The sequence below is a fragment of the Poecilia formosa genome, unplaced genomic scaffold (assembly GCF_000485575.1).
Source record: "Poecilia formosa unplaced genomic scaffold, Poecilia_formosa-5.1.2 Scaffold185, whole genome shotgun sequence".
NCBI lineage: Eukaryota > Metazoa > Chordata > Actinopteri > Cyprinodontiformes > Poeciliidae > Poecilia > Poecilia formosa.
In genome coordinates, this window is record NW_006800124.1 from 1,144,948 (window position 1) to 1,162,761 (window position 17,814).

General features: G+C 40.5%; 1 protein-coding gene and 1 long non-coding RNA gene across 6 annotated transcripts in view; one reads left to right on the plus strand and one right to left on the minus strand.

The window, feature by feature from the left end:
- The window catches only part of mgat4c (mgat4 family member C), a 149,508-nt gene that overhangs the window by 1,735 nt on the left and 129,959 nt on the right, over positions 1 to 17,814 (minus strand). For all 5 annotated transcript variants that reach the window (XM_016678561.1, XM_016678560.1, XM_016678559.1 and 2 more), the window contains 2 exons: positions 2,481 to 2,629; positions 1,413 to 1,560 (listed from right to left, as the gene is read on the minus strand). In XM_016678561.1, the coding sequence (XP_016534047.1) occupies positions 1,413 to 1,560; positions 2,481 to 2,629 (297 nt within the window). The remainder of the gene's footprint in view (positions 1 to 1,412; positions 1,561 to 2,480; positions 2,630 to 17,814) is intronic.
- The window catches only part of LOC107837886 (uncharacterized), an 18,211-nt gene continuing 1,623 nt past the window's right edge, over positions 1,227 to 17,814 (plus strand). The window contains exons 1-2 of the long non-coding RNA XR_001663939.1: positions 1,227 to 1,238; positions 6,049 to 6,056. This is a non-coding gene — a long non-coding RNA (uncharacterized LOC107837886). The remainder of the gene's footprint in view (positions 1,239 to 6,048; positions 6,057 to 17,814) is intronic.

The following is a 17,814-nucleotide window of genomic DNA, read 5'->3' on the forward strand; positions in this document are numbered from 1 at the left end:
ACAGTTTCTGTGTATGTGGGGACAGTTTAAGAAAATTGTTTAAAGATTAAACAATTTGGGCTGTAGTTGGTTTCCCAGTAACTTTAGGTTTTGTCCTTTTCACACATATTTTCTCAGGTTTGGACTTTATATTCCTTCCAAGATTGTGCTAACTGTATGCTTCAGAGAAGAAAACAGTCAGACTCTTGCTCCCATAGAGATGCTCATATACAGTGTCTATAAAAATATGCATCCCATTGAATGTTCTACCCTTTTTATTTCTTTTACAAATCAATCCTGATCAACAAAACTCTTTAAAGAAGCAGTATTATGACACATAGTGTCATTTTATAGCACAATCAAGAAACTATTTACATTTCTGTTGTTACAAAAATGCTGTACATCTACCAAATATATATTATAAGAAATTTGACTTTCTAATTTAATGCCTTGCAACGGTGCCTCGGTCTCTTTAAGAAACTCCTGCTCTTTCTGAAACTCTTCAGGACGTCATCACAACATGGCTCCTCTCAATTCCACCAGGTGTTTGCTAATTCCAGCTGGCTAGTCTGAAGGAACTGAGTGGGGGAGATCTGCTCTGTGAGGCGGAAGCTTGGAAACTGCAGCACAGAGGAGGAGTTTCATCCTCGAAGGCGGAGCTATGTCCACTCAGGCGTTTTTCCCAGCTGATTGGTTGCCATGGAGATTAAAGGATTTCTCAAACTTGCATGAAAGAATCAAGGCAACACTCCAGATATGTTTTTGATGAAGGAATAATATCATAACAAGAGGAAGAGCTAAAAACTGTTTCATTAAATCAGTCATTGCATATGCAACTCCTTCAAGTCAGTATTTAGCAGATGCACCTTTGGGTGTGAATGTGTCTCAATGAGGCTCCAGATCTGCAGGTGAATATGTTTTATAGGCACTGCATATTTATGACCTCAACTCAGAGGCTTTTATTTTTTATAATTGTAATATAAAACAAACAAATACAGGTTTTAAGATCAAGTGAACAAACACAGAAACAAAACAAAATGTATAAAAAAAAGAAAAGAGCGCAGTTGATACCGTAAAGAAAGAAACAATAACCTAAAACAAAAAAGTTACAAAGCATTACTGACTCCTTTCTAAATCCTGTGGAAGTGGCAAACATGAACTGGGTTCTTCCCATGACTCTATGGAAAGTGCAAAATAAATCAACAAAATGCAGATAAGACAACTGGGTCAAAATGATTTTTGAGCTATAACATTTGGAAGTAGAGCATGATTTGCTTGAGGTGAGCTCTTTGCCAAGTTCAAAACCGAAACAAAGAATCTCTTTGAATCATTTATTCTTCTCTTCTTTAAATCAGACGGATTCGGTTCCGCCTCCTCAGATACGAGACGCGTTAATGTGAAGCCGCTGCTAAAGAGGGAACCTTCAGACTTACTCTTGCGGTTCAGAGGCGTGCCGGCGAGATAGCGGTATGTGACATTAATGGTTCCAGAGAAGTTACTGAGGTCTCTGAAGGTGTGAGCGTATCGCTCCGAGCTGGGAGGATGGACCGACGCTTCCCTGAGCTGCCTTTTATCTCCTTCCTGCAACACGAAAAGAACATTAGAACACAAGAAAAGAAAGGCGCACCAAAGAGAAGCAGCCAAATAAAAGCATGCATTTTTGAATAATTAAAAAAAAAGAAAGAACATATTTCTATTTTTATTCCTAATGTGTGTTTGGATGCAGCGGAGCTAACCCCTTCCACAGCCAGTTTGCAGAATTCATGAAAATGCCCAAAATGCAAAACTGCCTTTTAGTAACTGACATAAACACAAATTATGTGATTTCCCCCCAAATTCTGAAGACATCATTAATAAACAATAAATCATCTGGCTGATTTCCTTTTGGGTCCAAGTTATCAAGATTTCAACACAAACTCTCTTTAAAAATTTAAGTAAATATAAAATGGAAAACATGGGAATAATGGGGGATTTATTGTATCGTTTATCATTTATCGTGATAAATTTCGTATAACATTTTGACGTACTGTCACAATAAATTCCCCTAAATCTGTACACACTGCCCGTTTTGTTAGTACTATTTTTCTCTTCACTGTTTGTTCAACAAAGGTGCATCAATAAATATCAATACATTTGAAAGTATGATTAAATGGAGTTAGATTGTGTAGTTTAGTAATACAAGTCACACTTTTTTGTATCTGCTGTCCTGAAGAAGCGTTTTACAAACAGGAAGGTTTCTGCTGAAAAACAGTGGCAGACATACAGCTACCTAAAAAAAGTATTAATAAATAGTTGCTATCGTCATGTTTAACGTTATCACAAGAGCACCATAAAATATTGCGTTAAAACCTTCAGTAAATATCGCCCACCGCTTCATGGGAAACAAAATAAAAGACATTTGGAGTTTGTTTGTTTGAATGGATTTGTTCAGACCTCTGCCCAGAAGATGAACACAGAGTCTCAATAAGTGAATAAAACCGATGGCAGCTCTCATCACTGACCAGCACGTAGCCGTCCTCGATGTAGAGGTTCAAGAAGAGGAGGAAGGTGATGAGGAAGCCGAGGAAGGGGATGGTGGAGCGTTTCCTCAGACACCTCATCTTGTCCAGGGATTTCCACACCAGCCTCATTCTCACACTGCTGATGGGATCTGAGGGAGACATGGTGGAGAGAAACACATCAGGATGCGACGGCTTTTACACTCTGGAGCGCAGTGCTTAAGGAAAGTTTGGGGTTAAGTAACTGTCCACACTCATTTAAATCATCCGCTGATCCGTGTATGATCGTTGGGAGGGGAAATCTGGAATCAAACCCACAACCGCCCAGACAACAACTGCTCTGATGGTTCAACTTGCCATTTTTCTAGAGCTTTACTGCCGACAAAAGTTCCCAGGGCTACCTTGCATGTGTGACTGACCAAATAAAAATTTTAAATAGCTGCGAACGCAACTTCAAATGTAGCAACGTGCTTTGTTTTTTGCTTCCCAACAACTGAGCGTCAGGATGTGCTGCTGTTGCCACCGAGACCCAGCAGAATACAAACTACGTCCAAGCTCAGTTCGATGGCCACACTCACATCGATCAGTCGCACCAAGACTCAGTTTCACCAGGGATTCGGCTTGTCAATACCTCTTTGTGAGCGCTTGAAAACTGAATTTAACATGTCCATCCTCGACTCGCCGCTCTCTGTAGATAGGAAGCACATGTGGATTAAGACAGGAGGTCTTAATCCACGTTTTATCACATTGCAATAAATCTTCTATCTGATAAAACAATGAATAGTATACTAAATACTGTGGGATGTTAATAATGTCATCTGGTGTTTGAAGATCTAAAGAAAAGCAGTTTGAGCGGTTTGCTGGTCACACACGGCAGTGTCACGAGGGAAAGGCATCGGCTCTGACCTCAGAGGAGCAACTGTCAATCGATAAACGGTTAGGAGTTTCCCGACTGGCAGGCAATGAGGGGAACAGGTTTCCTAAATGGTTTGGTTTGTTTGACACAGTGCAATATGAAGGTGAACAGCAGCAGCTGAAAATATAACAAATGTTAAAATTTTAGTCCCCAATCAAACAGAGTCTAACGGCGATCAGGCGGGAAAACAAACCTCACAGAAATCCTCCAAGTCCCACAGAAAGACGTTAAATTCAGCCTGCTAATTTTGTCTTTACGGTTTTCTGAAAGTTGGGGCGGACTTCACAGTTTCACCTTTTTGTGTTGGTTTTTGTTTAATGAACAACCCAACTTTGGAATCTGCTGTGCGTCTATACGCCTGATGTTCAATGCAGATACTTTTGGAACCTGGTATGAACCAAACTATTTCACACTGTCCTCTTATTTAAAACCCTGAAACCGACTGTGTGCTGTTCGGTCTCCGCTGTACGTCTCCAGGGTTCTGCAGGACTGCATTGTGACAATGGAAGGAACAGTTAGGAATGTTCTGGAGGAATCTGCAGCTGGCCGAGTCATCCCGACACACCGGCGCTCAGCTCAGGTATGGCTTCCTGCTTCCCGTTGCCACTCTCATCTCGTTTAGCCAGAACTTAGCCGCAACTGCTTCCTCTCTCAGGAGATGCCATGCCCCAAACAACACGGCACGCACTTTCGCTAAAAGTCATCCGCGATTTCATGTTGAGACAAGAACCAACCTCATAGATCCGAGTCCTGGATGTCTATCTTAACGAAACAAGACAAAGATATGTGCCTCCTCGTTTAATAATTCAGCGCTGGCTCCGGGGAGGAAGAGCATGAGACGATGATACAGCCAGAGGCGCAGCTGGGCAGAGAAGCTCGTTTCTGCTGCCTTGGATTTCACCAGAGGCTCAGATCCACGGCGTCACAATGGGCGCTTTACTGTTCCTGGAACACGCTGGAATAGGGGAAAATTATGCCGATTTAAGTTGTACGGATGATGGTATGAGTTTGCTGTCGGGATGGTTGCTGTGTGTTGTGTTTACTCTTGTGGCCTGAACCCAGAGCAGTGAAATGGACTTTGTGTGTTTTAAAGGGCCGTGTCATCATGGCTGTCGTACAGTCTGTCACATTTCCCTGGCACTCTTTCAGAGCGCCCTACCAGCAGGCTGGAGCTGTTATATGTCCATTATGCACTCTGCTGCGTGTGTGTGTGTGCGTGTGTGTGTGTGTATGAAAGAAGTGGGCTGAATACACCAAAACAATGCTTCTTTATTTGTTCTCTGCTACAACATACTGAGCATTTATCTTGTATCAGCTGTCAGCTTCTTTAACCAATTCAACAACATTTCTGGCTCTAATAGGTTACTGTACTGCAACATTATAAACTCAAACTTCAATGTAATTTCATTGCATAGAGTTTTACTAAACACTAAGTTGTGCAAAGACTGGAGGAAAAATGATGCTTTAGAACATTTTATTCAGTTCCTTTAAAGATCAGATAATTCTTTATTAGTGCCGCAAGTGCAAAATGTGAGCTTTGATACCACTACATCCAATAAATAAAATTCCAAATAAGTTGAATAAAATCTGGTGCATCTGATTTGTGATGCGCTACAGGAAAACCGGGAACCTTCCAGTCGGAAGAGCAGAAATGGTGAAAAACAATGAAAAACAGTCATTTCTGAGAAATATGTGTATTTATTGATTTTTATTTATTTTTTTGCTAAATATATCAGCTCAAGTCATGAAAAAACCACCCCAGGCTTTAAAAAGCGGTGTCAGAGATGTTAAAATGGTAAACTCAGTGTTGAGATTCTGCAGAGTAAATCTGAGGGAAACTCTCAGCTGATTAACATATGGAAACTAACAAAGTGACAGGTTGGCTACAATGGTCAAAGATGTAGAAAAAAACCAACCTCTCAAATGATTCAGAAAGTACAATTAGGAATTCTACATATAAAGTAAAATAAATAAATAATAACACTGCTTCAGACACAAAGTGTAGAATCAGAACGGATTGGTCACATTGTCACAGTTACCTGTGATAATGTAGAATTGTTTTCAATATCGGCACCACACAAATATTAATATCAGATCGCTGCATCTCAATGACTTTATTGGCTAGCCACACCCTTTAGTTGTTGGTTTCAGGGAATAAGAGTATACCTGAGTGAAATTTGATCTCAGTATAGCTGTTTTGTTGAGATGTGTACAAGAATATTAGTGAACAGTCAAAGTTTAGTCTAAATCCTAATGAGATTTTGTAGAAGGACTTGTAAACTGTTCTTCACAGATGGAATCCATCCAGTGTGACTGAGTTTGAGAAGACTGGAGAAAAATATATGTAGATACAAAGCTGTTCCTCAAAATACTTACAGTGAGAGATGATTCTATGAATTATTGGTGTTTGTGGTTGTAACATGGCAAAATAGGAACAATGTGTATGAATACTTTAGTAATGTTCAATAAACCCTATCAGGCTGTCACTTCAAACAGAAAAAACTATGCAACCAAAACCAAGCATATCAACCAAAAAGACCTTTATTCAGTTTGTTTTATTGTCATTGCAACTAAGCTGTCAATTTGTTTAAGATTTCTTTAAAGCCTTGTGATTTATAAAGTCAATACACTCCTGCTGTTTCTGTTAGCTTTAAGGATGTATTGTCACGCTACGTTAGCATTTTTTGTGATAAGTATTTTCGAGATGAGACGAGACAAGACAATAAACCCATAAATAATGAAACTAAAAAAACCAAACATTGTCCAGAAATCCTCCAAGGAAAATATCACCTGCTAGGATCCCAGGCAGTGCCGTGGGGGTTTGGAAACGGCCCCGAGCCGTAAAGCTTCCCCTCATCAGTCCCCGACATCAAAGCAGGCTGAGAGTTATGCTGCTGTGCGACACATGAGGACCCGAGGGAGACACAATGATAAACAAGGGAAATAACGCCAAGACTAGACCGAGTACAGAGATGAATTCATGTTCCCCGTGTAGCAGTAGAATAATTAGCTGCACACACTTTATTACACTGAAGTCATTTTTCAGTCAACTGAACAGTCCGCAGTCATATCTTCAAACAATCATGGTGACTATTTTTAACATTGTAATATTTAAAGATTCTTGTTGCAGTCCAGTAAAGCAGCACTTATGCTAATGTCAGATTGTAGCTTAAGCTTTCTTCGTGGCTAACAGCTAGCCAGTTGCTCCGGTTTCACAGTGTTTACTTATCATTTGAATCTCATCTGTCCCAAAATGTTGCCACACAAAAGATTTACAGCCAGTGAAGGATCCTATAGTGCTTTTTGTTAGCCTTGCTTTTTTTGGAAAACGCCAAAACCTCAGCTGGGCCTGTCACGAAAACACATTTTACTGTCCCAGAAATGATTGCAATAAATGAAAATATAGTCATTTTAAGATATTTTTAACTAATATAATAACAATAATGGCTTATTAATGCAAGTATGCCCACTCAAAGATAAAAAGAAAAATTAAAGAACATTTAACACTGTAACTGGAACACATTTTAGGTATCCAAAATAAGCAAACATAAGAACTGAAATAACAATAATTAAAACTGAGTATGAAGTCAAAATTTATATAAAAAGAAAAACAAAACAAAAAAAACATTCAGCTTAGACAGGGAAAACAGGAAAATGTGGCAGGTAGTGAAAGCTAATTACTTCGTACTGGGGGCCAAATGTTTGCAGCGTTTCTCAAAATGGCGGCTTGTCAGCGATGTTAAAGGGGAGCATATCTTTTCAAAGACCGTTGTCCAAAAGTAAATTATCAGGCTCATTTTAATTTACCAATATTGCTTATTGTGGCAGGCTTAATATCAAACAGTGCTTGCCTTTACATTCAAATGAAGACTCTCAAATATCCAGCTACACAAAGTCAAGATAAAAGCGCTCATCTTCATTCATATTCATATCCCAGGTTCATAATAATGTCTTATACCGACTTCATGAGACAAAGTCGCAGCAAATGTTATGGAGCAAGTCTTTGATATATCATGGCCTTTTAATGTGCTTTAGATCACATTGGCTTAAAAAGTCACTACATTCCTACTTTGGACTTCATCTTATACAGTGGACACCAAGAACCTCTAAAAACAGAACTAACAATTAAAAAACAACCCTGCTCTTGCTGAAGCTCCACCTTGAGGAAGTCATCACAACATGGCTCCTCTATTAACCCTTTAACAACGTTTTTATCAGTGTTGCACTTAGAAGTAGTTCTTACAATGAGCTCTACCAGGTGTTTGCTAATTGCTGCTGGCTAGTCTGAAGGAGCTGAGTGGAGGAGTCTTGGAGATTGGTGCTCTGAAATGGGGAAGCTCAGTAGCTCAGAAACTGCAGCTCTGAGGAGGAGCTGCGTCTTGAAGGCAGGTTTAGGTCCACACAGCTGAATGGTTGCCATGGGAGATTCAAGGATTTCTCAGATATGCAGGACAGAATCAAAGCAATACTCCATGTATGTTTTTGATGAGGGAATAACATTAGAACACAAACCAAAGCTCAAAAAAGTCAATTTTATTTAATATTGCCCCCTTTAATTCACATAAAGTTTACTCAGAATGTTTGTTTGTCCTCTCTCATGGTTCTCTTTTATTTACACAGACCAATAGTAGCTTCTCAAGAGTCCTCTGAATTCCTGCTCAATGTCATCCAACCTTTGCTGGCCGTGAATATTAGATAAGTGGTTCAGAAATCTGCTTTTCCCCTGCAACATCCTCCTCTCTTAATGGTGAAACCTGATGGAGGCAGACTTCAAATGGGAGACCAAGGGGCTCCCCTGTGCAGGGAAGGCAATTATGTGGTCAGGGGGATGGTGTGTAACCGTACACCAAGCTTTCTATACAAGACACACGACACAAAACAAAACGCAAGACCTGCTTCCCTCTCCATTTGTAATGGCTCCGTAGCTGCAGAGTGGCAGCGGATCTCCTGCACAGCAACTATATGTAATTTTTTTTCTTCTTTTTTTTTTTTTTGCGAGAGGCGCGACAGGAAACCAAAGAGCGACAATAAACAAAGAAAAGTACGACTGAGCAGGACAGACTGACATGCGGAAAATACATGTGGCATTTCACATCTAGCCTTCCAAAATGAAGTCCTGTAAAGAGCTGAACCACAAGAGCAAGACAGCCTTTACAACACCGACACCAAAGTTTGACAAAAAAAAAGTTTAGAATGGTCTAATTTGTTCACCTGTATAGTGAATAATGAAGATGAAATTCTGGGTTTGTGGTACACACCGCTCCAGGTTTTATTGAGAAATCACTGTTACCTGCTGAAACGCTCTTTTCCTACCAGCTTGAATGAAATCTTTTTAGCCTCCTGATTCCGGACACATTTTTAGCGTGAGCCTTCGCTCTCTTTAATGGGAAAACCTAAATGGCGAACTCATTCAAAATAAGAGTAAAAGGAAGAGGGGAAGGAGGGAGAAGATGAATAAAATGGGAGTGCAGAAAGCAATTCTCCCACCTTTCATCTTGTTATCTGTTTTACATTATTTCCCCTGGGTATCCTGCACCTTGCAGATATACAGCTCTGCACAAATAATCAATTAAGCCTGCAGATTTGCCGGGACTCAGCAGTTGCTTTGTGTCAGGCCTTCAGCCACTTTCAATGGATTTTCTCTCTTGATAAAAAAAAAAAAAAAAAAGCCGTGCGCAAGGCAGGCTTTTGTTGATAACAAAATGAGGCGTGCGGTGGCATAATGAATCCCTTTATTATGAAACGGGCTGTTTTGTTATTAATTGGAAGTGGTCAAAATGTTTACCAATTACTACATTCATACACGGTGCCTGACAAAAGAACTCTGTCATCTACAAAGAACCGCCGAGCATTCATTCCAACACCCGAGAAGTGATCCTAATTATCTACGTACGATTGGGATTTGACACTGCGGGTTTTATCAGAGAAAAATCCGAGCCCTGAAGTCGCTCCATGTAGCTCGTGTAAACACCACATGTCACAACGGCGAAATCGCGATTGGGGCGGATGACCTGTCAAACCCACGAAGGTATTCATCCGAAGGGAGACCTTATGGCGCGAGTGAGCGGCACAAACTTTTCTTTTATGTGAACTGCCAAGTAGTTTTCAGATCATTAAGGAGTCCCAGATGTGGCGCGTGTTACCAGTCCCGGTTGCATCAATCTCCTGAGGCCAGACGGCTGCGGCGAGTATCCAAACAGATGTACCGCCCCGCCACAACAGCAGCAGCACTGCCCTCCCCTCCTCTGTCTCCCCACACGGGGCCTGGCTGTCATCGCTGTCAACAGCTTGAGATGCCACACTCTAATGGGAGGAGGAGGTGCACAGAGGTAGAGAATGTGGATGTGTGTGTGTGTGTGTGTGTTGCACTCCCCCCAGACACACTGTCCAAGTGTGCCCCTTTTCTTTTCACACTGCCTCAACCAACTGCCATTGCTACCTTCTCTGGAGCCCTCATGGGAAACGTTGGCTGCTGCAACAATGGCACTTTCAGATGTTCTCCCACAAGGCGCCAGACAAACCTCTGAGCTTAAAAAAACCCAGTAAGGTCCTTGACACCCCACTGCCAAACAGGCCACTCTTCGCAAATTTCAGACGGCCAATGCGTCCTTGCCTGTTTGTTTTTTTTTTTCTCTAACAGTGAAAGGAACAATGCCTTGTTCCAGTTACAGGACGTGTTGGAGACATCCACAAAGGCTTTTTAAGCTCATCGTCACTGGCTGAGGTGGCGCATGCTGCTGGAATGCATTCTCATAATATATGGAGCAAGTTTGAATTTATGCAAGCTTCATGGCAAACAGTCTCCAGCCAGAACACACTCTCCCTGATGCCCTAAAGTTGTTCAAGTCAAATGAAAAACGTCTACAAAGATGTTTTCTCAGATCTGGCGTATCGTTGCCTTCCTAAAATATTTTTCTGCCATCTGAGAAATCAAGACCCCAACACTCTGATAGAACTCTGATACTTCATCCAAGTTTTCTTCCACCGTTTTCTGGAGCTCCCACTGCGAAGGATGGACTCTGACAATAGCACTTTTAGACGTACTTCCACTAGGAACCAGAAAAGCTCAGGGCTTAAAAAAACAAGAAGGTCCCTGACATCCCAATGCCAATTGACGTTTGAATAGTGAAAAGATCAGTGCCTTATTTTAGCTACACAACATGTTGACAATATCAACAAAGCTTCTCTAGTTCATCGTCACTGGCACAGGTGGTGTATGCCACTGGAATGGATTCCTATATATTGAGAAAGTAGTCAAGTTCAAGACCATCAATTAATGACCAGCCTGGTACCTTTTCGAAACTGATACAACTGTACAGGTCAAATGTAGTCTCAGATTAGCCATATCTTTCCAAGGTCTATCTTCCTTTTATTGGACTGAAGAGACAAGGCATCCACAGGATACTACAGTTGTACATAAGTCTGTGCCTGTTTCACACCAACACAACCAGTTATTACTGTTTCTTCCTTGGAGCCCACATGAAAAATTCAGATGTTTCCCCATAAGGAACTAGACATACCTGAAACATCACCGTCAAATATCCTTCCCTTCTTGAATTCTAGATGGTCAATGTCCTTGCCTGTGTTTAAGCTTGAACAGTATGAGGAGCAAAGTCTTGTTATAGTTCCAGGATGTGTTGGAAACATCAACAAAGCCCCTGCATTCCCATAAGACACTGTGCAGACACAATGCAACGCTTGGCCAAGGTGTTTGGAAAGAGGTTCCTTAGATGTACTTTACTGCATTCTCAGCTATAATTGTTTGGCTAGAGAAGATGTGGTGTCATAATTCTTACAGATTTAAGGAATCAAAACAGTCCACTGACACCTCTTCTGAAAAACACCTAATGCTGTGACTTGGATCCATTCTCTGTGTTTTCTGAAAAGACCGAGGTGGCATAGAGGGGGTTGGAGTTAAACTGCTAAGGCTCATAATGGTTGACTTCTGTAGGCGATAACTTCACAACTTGAAGGTGTGATTAGCACAAAAACACAGTGGGAACACATATAATTTGTTGTCATCGGCACACACTGGAGGTGATGCATTTTAGTGCACTGAGGCAGTACAAATCACTGGCCGTCAGTAACTGTAGATCCAAGTCTGTGACGCTTGAAAATACAACAAAACGGAAATGAAGTTATAGAACTAGCTGTGTTTCCATAACGAATGTGCGCAAAACTCAATATCCCACATATTTGAAGAACACAATGTTGCAATTGCAGTGTTTTCACTTAATGCAAAATGCAATAAAATCACATGGGAGTAAGTTTACTAACTAATGCCAATAAAGAACATCCAGTGCTATGATCATCCAACTACTTCCTGTTGTCTTCTTCTTCACAATTTGCTCCAGTGGCAATGTCCAGTTGTTCAACATATGACCAGTATGATGTGAAAAAAGTCTTTCCATTGCAGTTTTGCCAAATAAACCAGTTTCAATACGGCTGAAAAGATCACCTCATCCTAGCGCCAAAACTTTTCATACAAAAACAAGTTTTTTTTAAACTGATGTATTTCCATTAAGCAAACTTATTTTCGAAATGTCAAATTGTGTAATTATACAGTCAATGGAAACACAGCTATTGATGTGCCATACCTTTAGAAAGGAAAACAACCAAAACTGCTTCTACACAATACTCTATGACAAACGCTCACGCCTCCTTTGGTTCTGTAATGCCACATTAATGGTTTAAAGTCTCCATGCAGGACAATACCAACAGTGACATCTTAGCGAAGGATAGAGCCACTAAGGTTGTTGAGATAGACTCAGATATAACAACTTAAAATGCATTTTCCTCATCCATGTGTGAGTCTAGGACAGCAGTTAGTCTCAAAGTGAAGGAAGTTATTGCTCTAGTGTTTGCTAAGGTTGTTGACGTTTAATGTCAGAGGTAAAGCTTTTCCAACTGTGATGTTTATAATGAGGACGGGGAGATGTAAGACATGATCTGAATCGGCCTCTCCCAGGCCCTTCTGAGCAGTTAGCGCTTTGACCCAGATTAGTGAGCTGCCAACGGTGCACATGGGAGAGAAACTGATGGAAGGCTGTGATAATGCCTGCATATTTCCAATTTTAAACACACTCGGAATGCACACACCTCTTATAAACAGGCACACACACACACGCACATACACACACATATGGTCTCTGTTTCATACCTGTCCCTAGTGACTAATTGGCTGGTGATAAAAAAAACCATTATACCCACATCTCAGATACAAGACGATTAACCATTTGAATATTGCGAAAGGCTCTCTAGGGAAAAAATATATTCAATTAGTACTTTGTTATATTACAGCGGGTTAATGAGCAGTGTGTCTTTCTGTACCCAGAGTCCCTACTGTCCACTGTCATGTGTCATAAGCATATGCTGCAACGATGCTCCCCCTGAAGCCATTTTCTACTTTAGAAAACACAGACCCATGTGAATTAGCAGACAACATCCTGTCATCATCTTGCTACCCCATAAATAAAGAAGCTGAACACTGGCCCCAGGCAAGGCAGAGAACGGACAACACAAGAGGAAAAATGGCCATTGAAGAATTGGCCGGAGAGAAATTCCCTCTCCCGCTCTGTCTCCAATCGGAAGCCAGAGAAAGAGCCGAGGAGACTTGGCTCTGCCTTGAAAGCACTTAAAAAGCCAAGGTCACCTCCTGGTCAAATCTGTGAAATGAGAAAATGGCCGAAGGGGCATAAGGCCGGTGGCAGATAACATGAGAACGCACTATCTCCCCCCTCCATATTTAGTAAAAGGAAAGAATGGGGGAACTGGCAGGGGCTTTTCAAAAGGCTCCAGTTTAAATAAGAACTGTGCATACAATAAGATGGCCCAGTTTCAACCAGTATGACGTTGCATACATTGGAGAACTCTTAGGAAATGAGGTACACGGTCAGGCGGAGAGTGGGCAGCCAAAGAGCTGAATGTGAGCTGACAGTCCAATCTAAAACCGAACAGCTTTTGTACGTTTGTAAAGCTTAAAGAAATGAGAGCATTGATTAAAATGTGTTGGTGACTCTGGGTCAGTGGGAAGAGCAGCGGTCAAAATTGTGGGTTTGATTCTAGCTTCCTCCTGCTACTTGTCTGTGCCCTTGAGCAAGGCTCATACACCCAGGTCTCCTTCCAATCTATGTAGAAATTGTTGGAAATTTGCAGCTGCGATTTGACAAATGTGGATCTAGACTTAGGCTTTTTTCAGTGTGTCATAAGACTAAAAACGTTCCACTTATGTCTTGATAAATAAAATCAATTTAGACTCCAGCATTGATATTTTTGACTGTCTAAAATATACAGGAATAGTTAACTTGTGTCTTGGTTGAATGGCTTTGGCATTGGTCTAACTCTACCAGGACAGTGATTTGATTCAAGGGCTGAAACAAAATGTCAGGATGTTAAAACCTGATGAGATGAAATCTGTCTCACGAGAGTCAAATCTGTCCCACAGCTTTTAAAAAATTAGTGTGAGAACACTTTCTTTACCCAGTTGACCAAACTGAGAAACAGAGAAAAAGACAAGAAACAGGTTTTTGTGAGAGAATGTTGGTGTGCACTGTGACTAGGTAACAACATAAAGAGTTATATCTGTGGTTAATGAGGAATTTGATCTCTAGTACAAAATCTAAGGTAGTTGTGGGGATCAAAAATGGACATATCCGTTATTGGGCCATTTCAGATGGAATCTTGATTGACACTTGAGAAGTCATTTAGACCTTATTTTTGTTCTTTTTACAGATTAACTCACCTGGAAAAATGTCAGTCAGACACAACACAACACGTATTGTGAGCAAAGCTTTCGAATGGTTGGCAGACACATCAAAAACGACCAACAGCACAATTACCAAATAGTTCACTCAGTTTGATTGAATCAATGAAATGCCTCAGTAAGTCAACCACGAGTTGGAAACGATGTTGGAAACTTAAGACTTTAGTTTTGCTATAGCTCTGTAGACTGCCCAATGTTACTATTAGCAACAGGAGGATTCATGTATTGACAAGAATGTTGTGGGAAACTCTCAGGGCAGATCTGAAACACTACTTCCACCATAACTTCTGGGAACTTGTGCATTTTTAATAAGCATATAAATAATTTGGAAACGGTTACAAAATAAACTGCTCAAGAGAGACACAGAGAGAGAGGGAGTGTGATTAATAACTTAAACATCTCAAAATAATACAGATTTAAAATGTTTTTTAGAAGCTGTTACAGTCAATCATTTCCACTCTCCCACGGATTGTAGAATCAAAGCAACAAAACCACAGAAATGTTCAGCATTTAAATCTGCACTCTGTAAAGGATTTTGACTTCAAAAGTAACCTTCACTGTCCTACAGATCACAGAGTATTTTTCTGCCGCAAGCAAAGAAAAAACAAAAAACAAACAAAAAAAAAAAAAACAAAAAAAAAAACAGGAAAGATTGAGATGAACAGCACAATACCTCAATAGTGGAGCCCATGTTTTCTGCCTCGCTGGTCTCCAATAACAGACTTCTCCTGGATGCGGCTATCCACTCATCCATTGACTACCTATCCCCATGCTAGAGCGATGGGAGCATTATCTTTTACCTCTGCATCCTCTGAATTTTCTCTTGTCTCCTGTCATGAATATTTGATGAGGGGATGTGTAGGAAGGCCAATCACTAAAAGACATTTATCTCCAATATCCCCCTGACTCGGCAACCCAAGCTGAGCGTCTCCTTCGGTAATCAAAAACAAACCTTTCAGAAATGAAAAGGCCCTTTGGAGAAAATCATTGATATCACGGTAATGTGCCAGTTTAAAGGGGCAGTACTATGTGTTTTCCTGGAACATGGAGCCATTTTATAGCGCAGTCAAGTGACTATGTTACCTTCAGTTGTTATAAAAAGGCTGTATATATATATATATATATCAAATATGACTTGAAAGAAAGTTGACTTCGTAATTTAACGTCTTGAAATTGGGCCTCTGGCTCTTTAAAAACTCCCTCTCTTTCTGAAGTTCTGCCTCAGGAAGTCATCACAATGACTTCTCTATTAACCCTTTAGCAAAGTTTTTACCAGCGTTGAACTAAGAATTAGCTCCTAGAATGAGATTAGCAGATGCGCAGTTCCACCAGATGCTAACTGCTGCTGGCTAGTCTGAAGGATCTGGGAGGCGGAGGGCTGCTCTATGAGGCAAAAGGTTGGAAAATTGGAAACTGCAGTTCAGAGAAGGAGCTTCGTCATTGAAGGTTTAGGTCCATCCAGGCATTTTGCACAACTGAAGCGTTGTCATGACATATTAAAGGTTTTCTCAAAAATGCATGAACCAATCAAAGCAACACTCCAGGTATGTTTGACGAGAGACTATCATTATAACATGAGGTAAAGCTCAAAAAAAGTCAATTTTACATAATACAGCCTCTTTAAACCGAGCTCCACTGGATGCCTGAAAGCACTGAGGTTCAGATATGACCCACACTGCTTTAGTATTATGATCTTTATTTGGAGTTTAGTCAAAACAGAAAAAGGAAAAACTGCAGAGTGTTGTTTGCACGTCCATCCCGGTTGTGTGTTCCGTGTCTGACCTCCCATGAGGCTCCAGCAGAACATGCTGGATGTTAATTAGTTATTCCGGGAACTTCTGTCTGTACCTACTCACCCGCAACGACCGTGTTTGCGTAGCGGCAACATTGCGGGGTGTTCAGCAAATTCTCGCGGTCACAGTCGAGACCTTGAGTTTTTTTTCCCCCTCCTCATCACCAGCCTATTATTTCATAACCTTGGTTATGCTGAAACCACGGTGGCATTTGTGATGACAGAAATGGGTGAGCAGGACCCCAGAAACCTCCATTTGAGTTCTGCAACCTTTTGCTAGTGCTGCGACAGAGCAATTTGTCACTGCGGTTTAAGAGCCGCAGCTCATTTCCTCTGGTAAAGTTGTGAAGTGTCTGTACAAAAACAAAGCTTAAGCTCTTGGACATGTTTGATTTTCATGAGTATCTGTTATAAATCTGACCGTTTCCTTGCAGATAAACTGCTTATTTAGAAAAGACTTTACAAGGGTTTGCTAGACAGAAGATACAACTGAGCAAGCAACATTAGATGAATTACTAAACATTGGCCTTGTTCGACTAAAACACAAGCCTAAAGTCAGAGGAAGGAAGGGAGGGGAAAAGAAATGATTATATGCCTTGGCAGAATGGGTCGTAAAATCACTTTTACAAGCAATAACTTGAGGTAATTGTCTCCAGTATGACCCTGATCGCTGCTCACATCATTTGGACAAATTCTGGGCAGGTTCTTCCAATAAAACCCTGTAATAACAATCTGAAGGGTGATGGATTCAGAATTTTGACTTGGTCATTGCACCGCACTGATTTGTTTCATTGCTGGATTTATGTTTTTCAGCAAATTGTGACATTTTTTGTGTGTAAATTTGCTTAATTCTGTGATATTGCCGTCCTCTCTGGGTTGAATGGTGGCTACTGCAGATTAACTTTCCTACTGGTTATAATGGTATAGATTATATACCATTATATAATCTATAGATTATATAATGGTATAGATTATACCATTATATATGGTATAATCATATATAATTATACCATTATATATGGTATAATTGGTATAATTGACATTGGTCAATGTCAATCACTGACATTGACCAATCAATGTCAGTGATTGGTGCTTTCACCTGACACCATACGTTTCCAGTAACAAAGAAAATTAGCTAGATTTGTCGCTGGTTGGCGTTTTTTAAAAAATGTTTTTTCTAGAGAAGTCTGAAAAGTTGATAAATATGGTGACCATAACTGCACTGGTGACATGCAGTTATGGTGCATGTCACCATAACTGCATGTCATGGTGACATGCACCATAACGTCACCATGACATGTTATGCGACAACACATAACATGTCATGTTATGTGTTATGTAATATGTTATGTTACATAACATGACATATTATGTAACATGTTATGTTACATAACATGACATATTATGTAACATGTTATGTACACGCCCCTCGCCGTCTCTTGGCACTGCCCACTTTGGTGGAATTTTCCTAAATTTATGCTTTCACACAAAGCTTTAGTTACACTTTCACTACAACCAAAAGAACACGAAAAATCCATCAGGAGGGAAGTTTAGAAAGTATTATAACAAACTATCTGTAAAATCTGAATTATTAAAGTGAAAGGAACTCTTGATCCCACAGGAGAAGATATTTTGGACAGATTCATGTCTCTGACGTGGGAACAGTTTGGGGTTGGCTCGTTTGACATCCACCGATCCACAATGACGTGGACGAGTGAGTTTTGTATTGAGTATTTCCCATTATTATACAGTCACTGATACGAAGGTGAGTTTTACTTAAACTTTGTGGCCTTAGCTTAGCTTATGCTAGTAGGCAATATTCTCGGACATTGTTCTTGTAAAAATGTGCTATTTAAGTATCTAAACA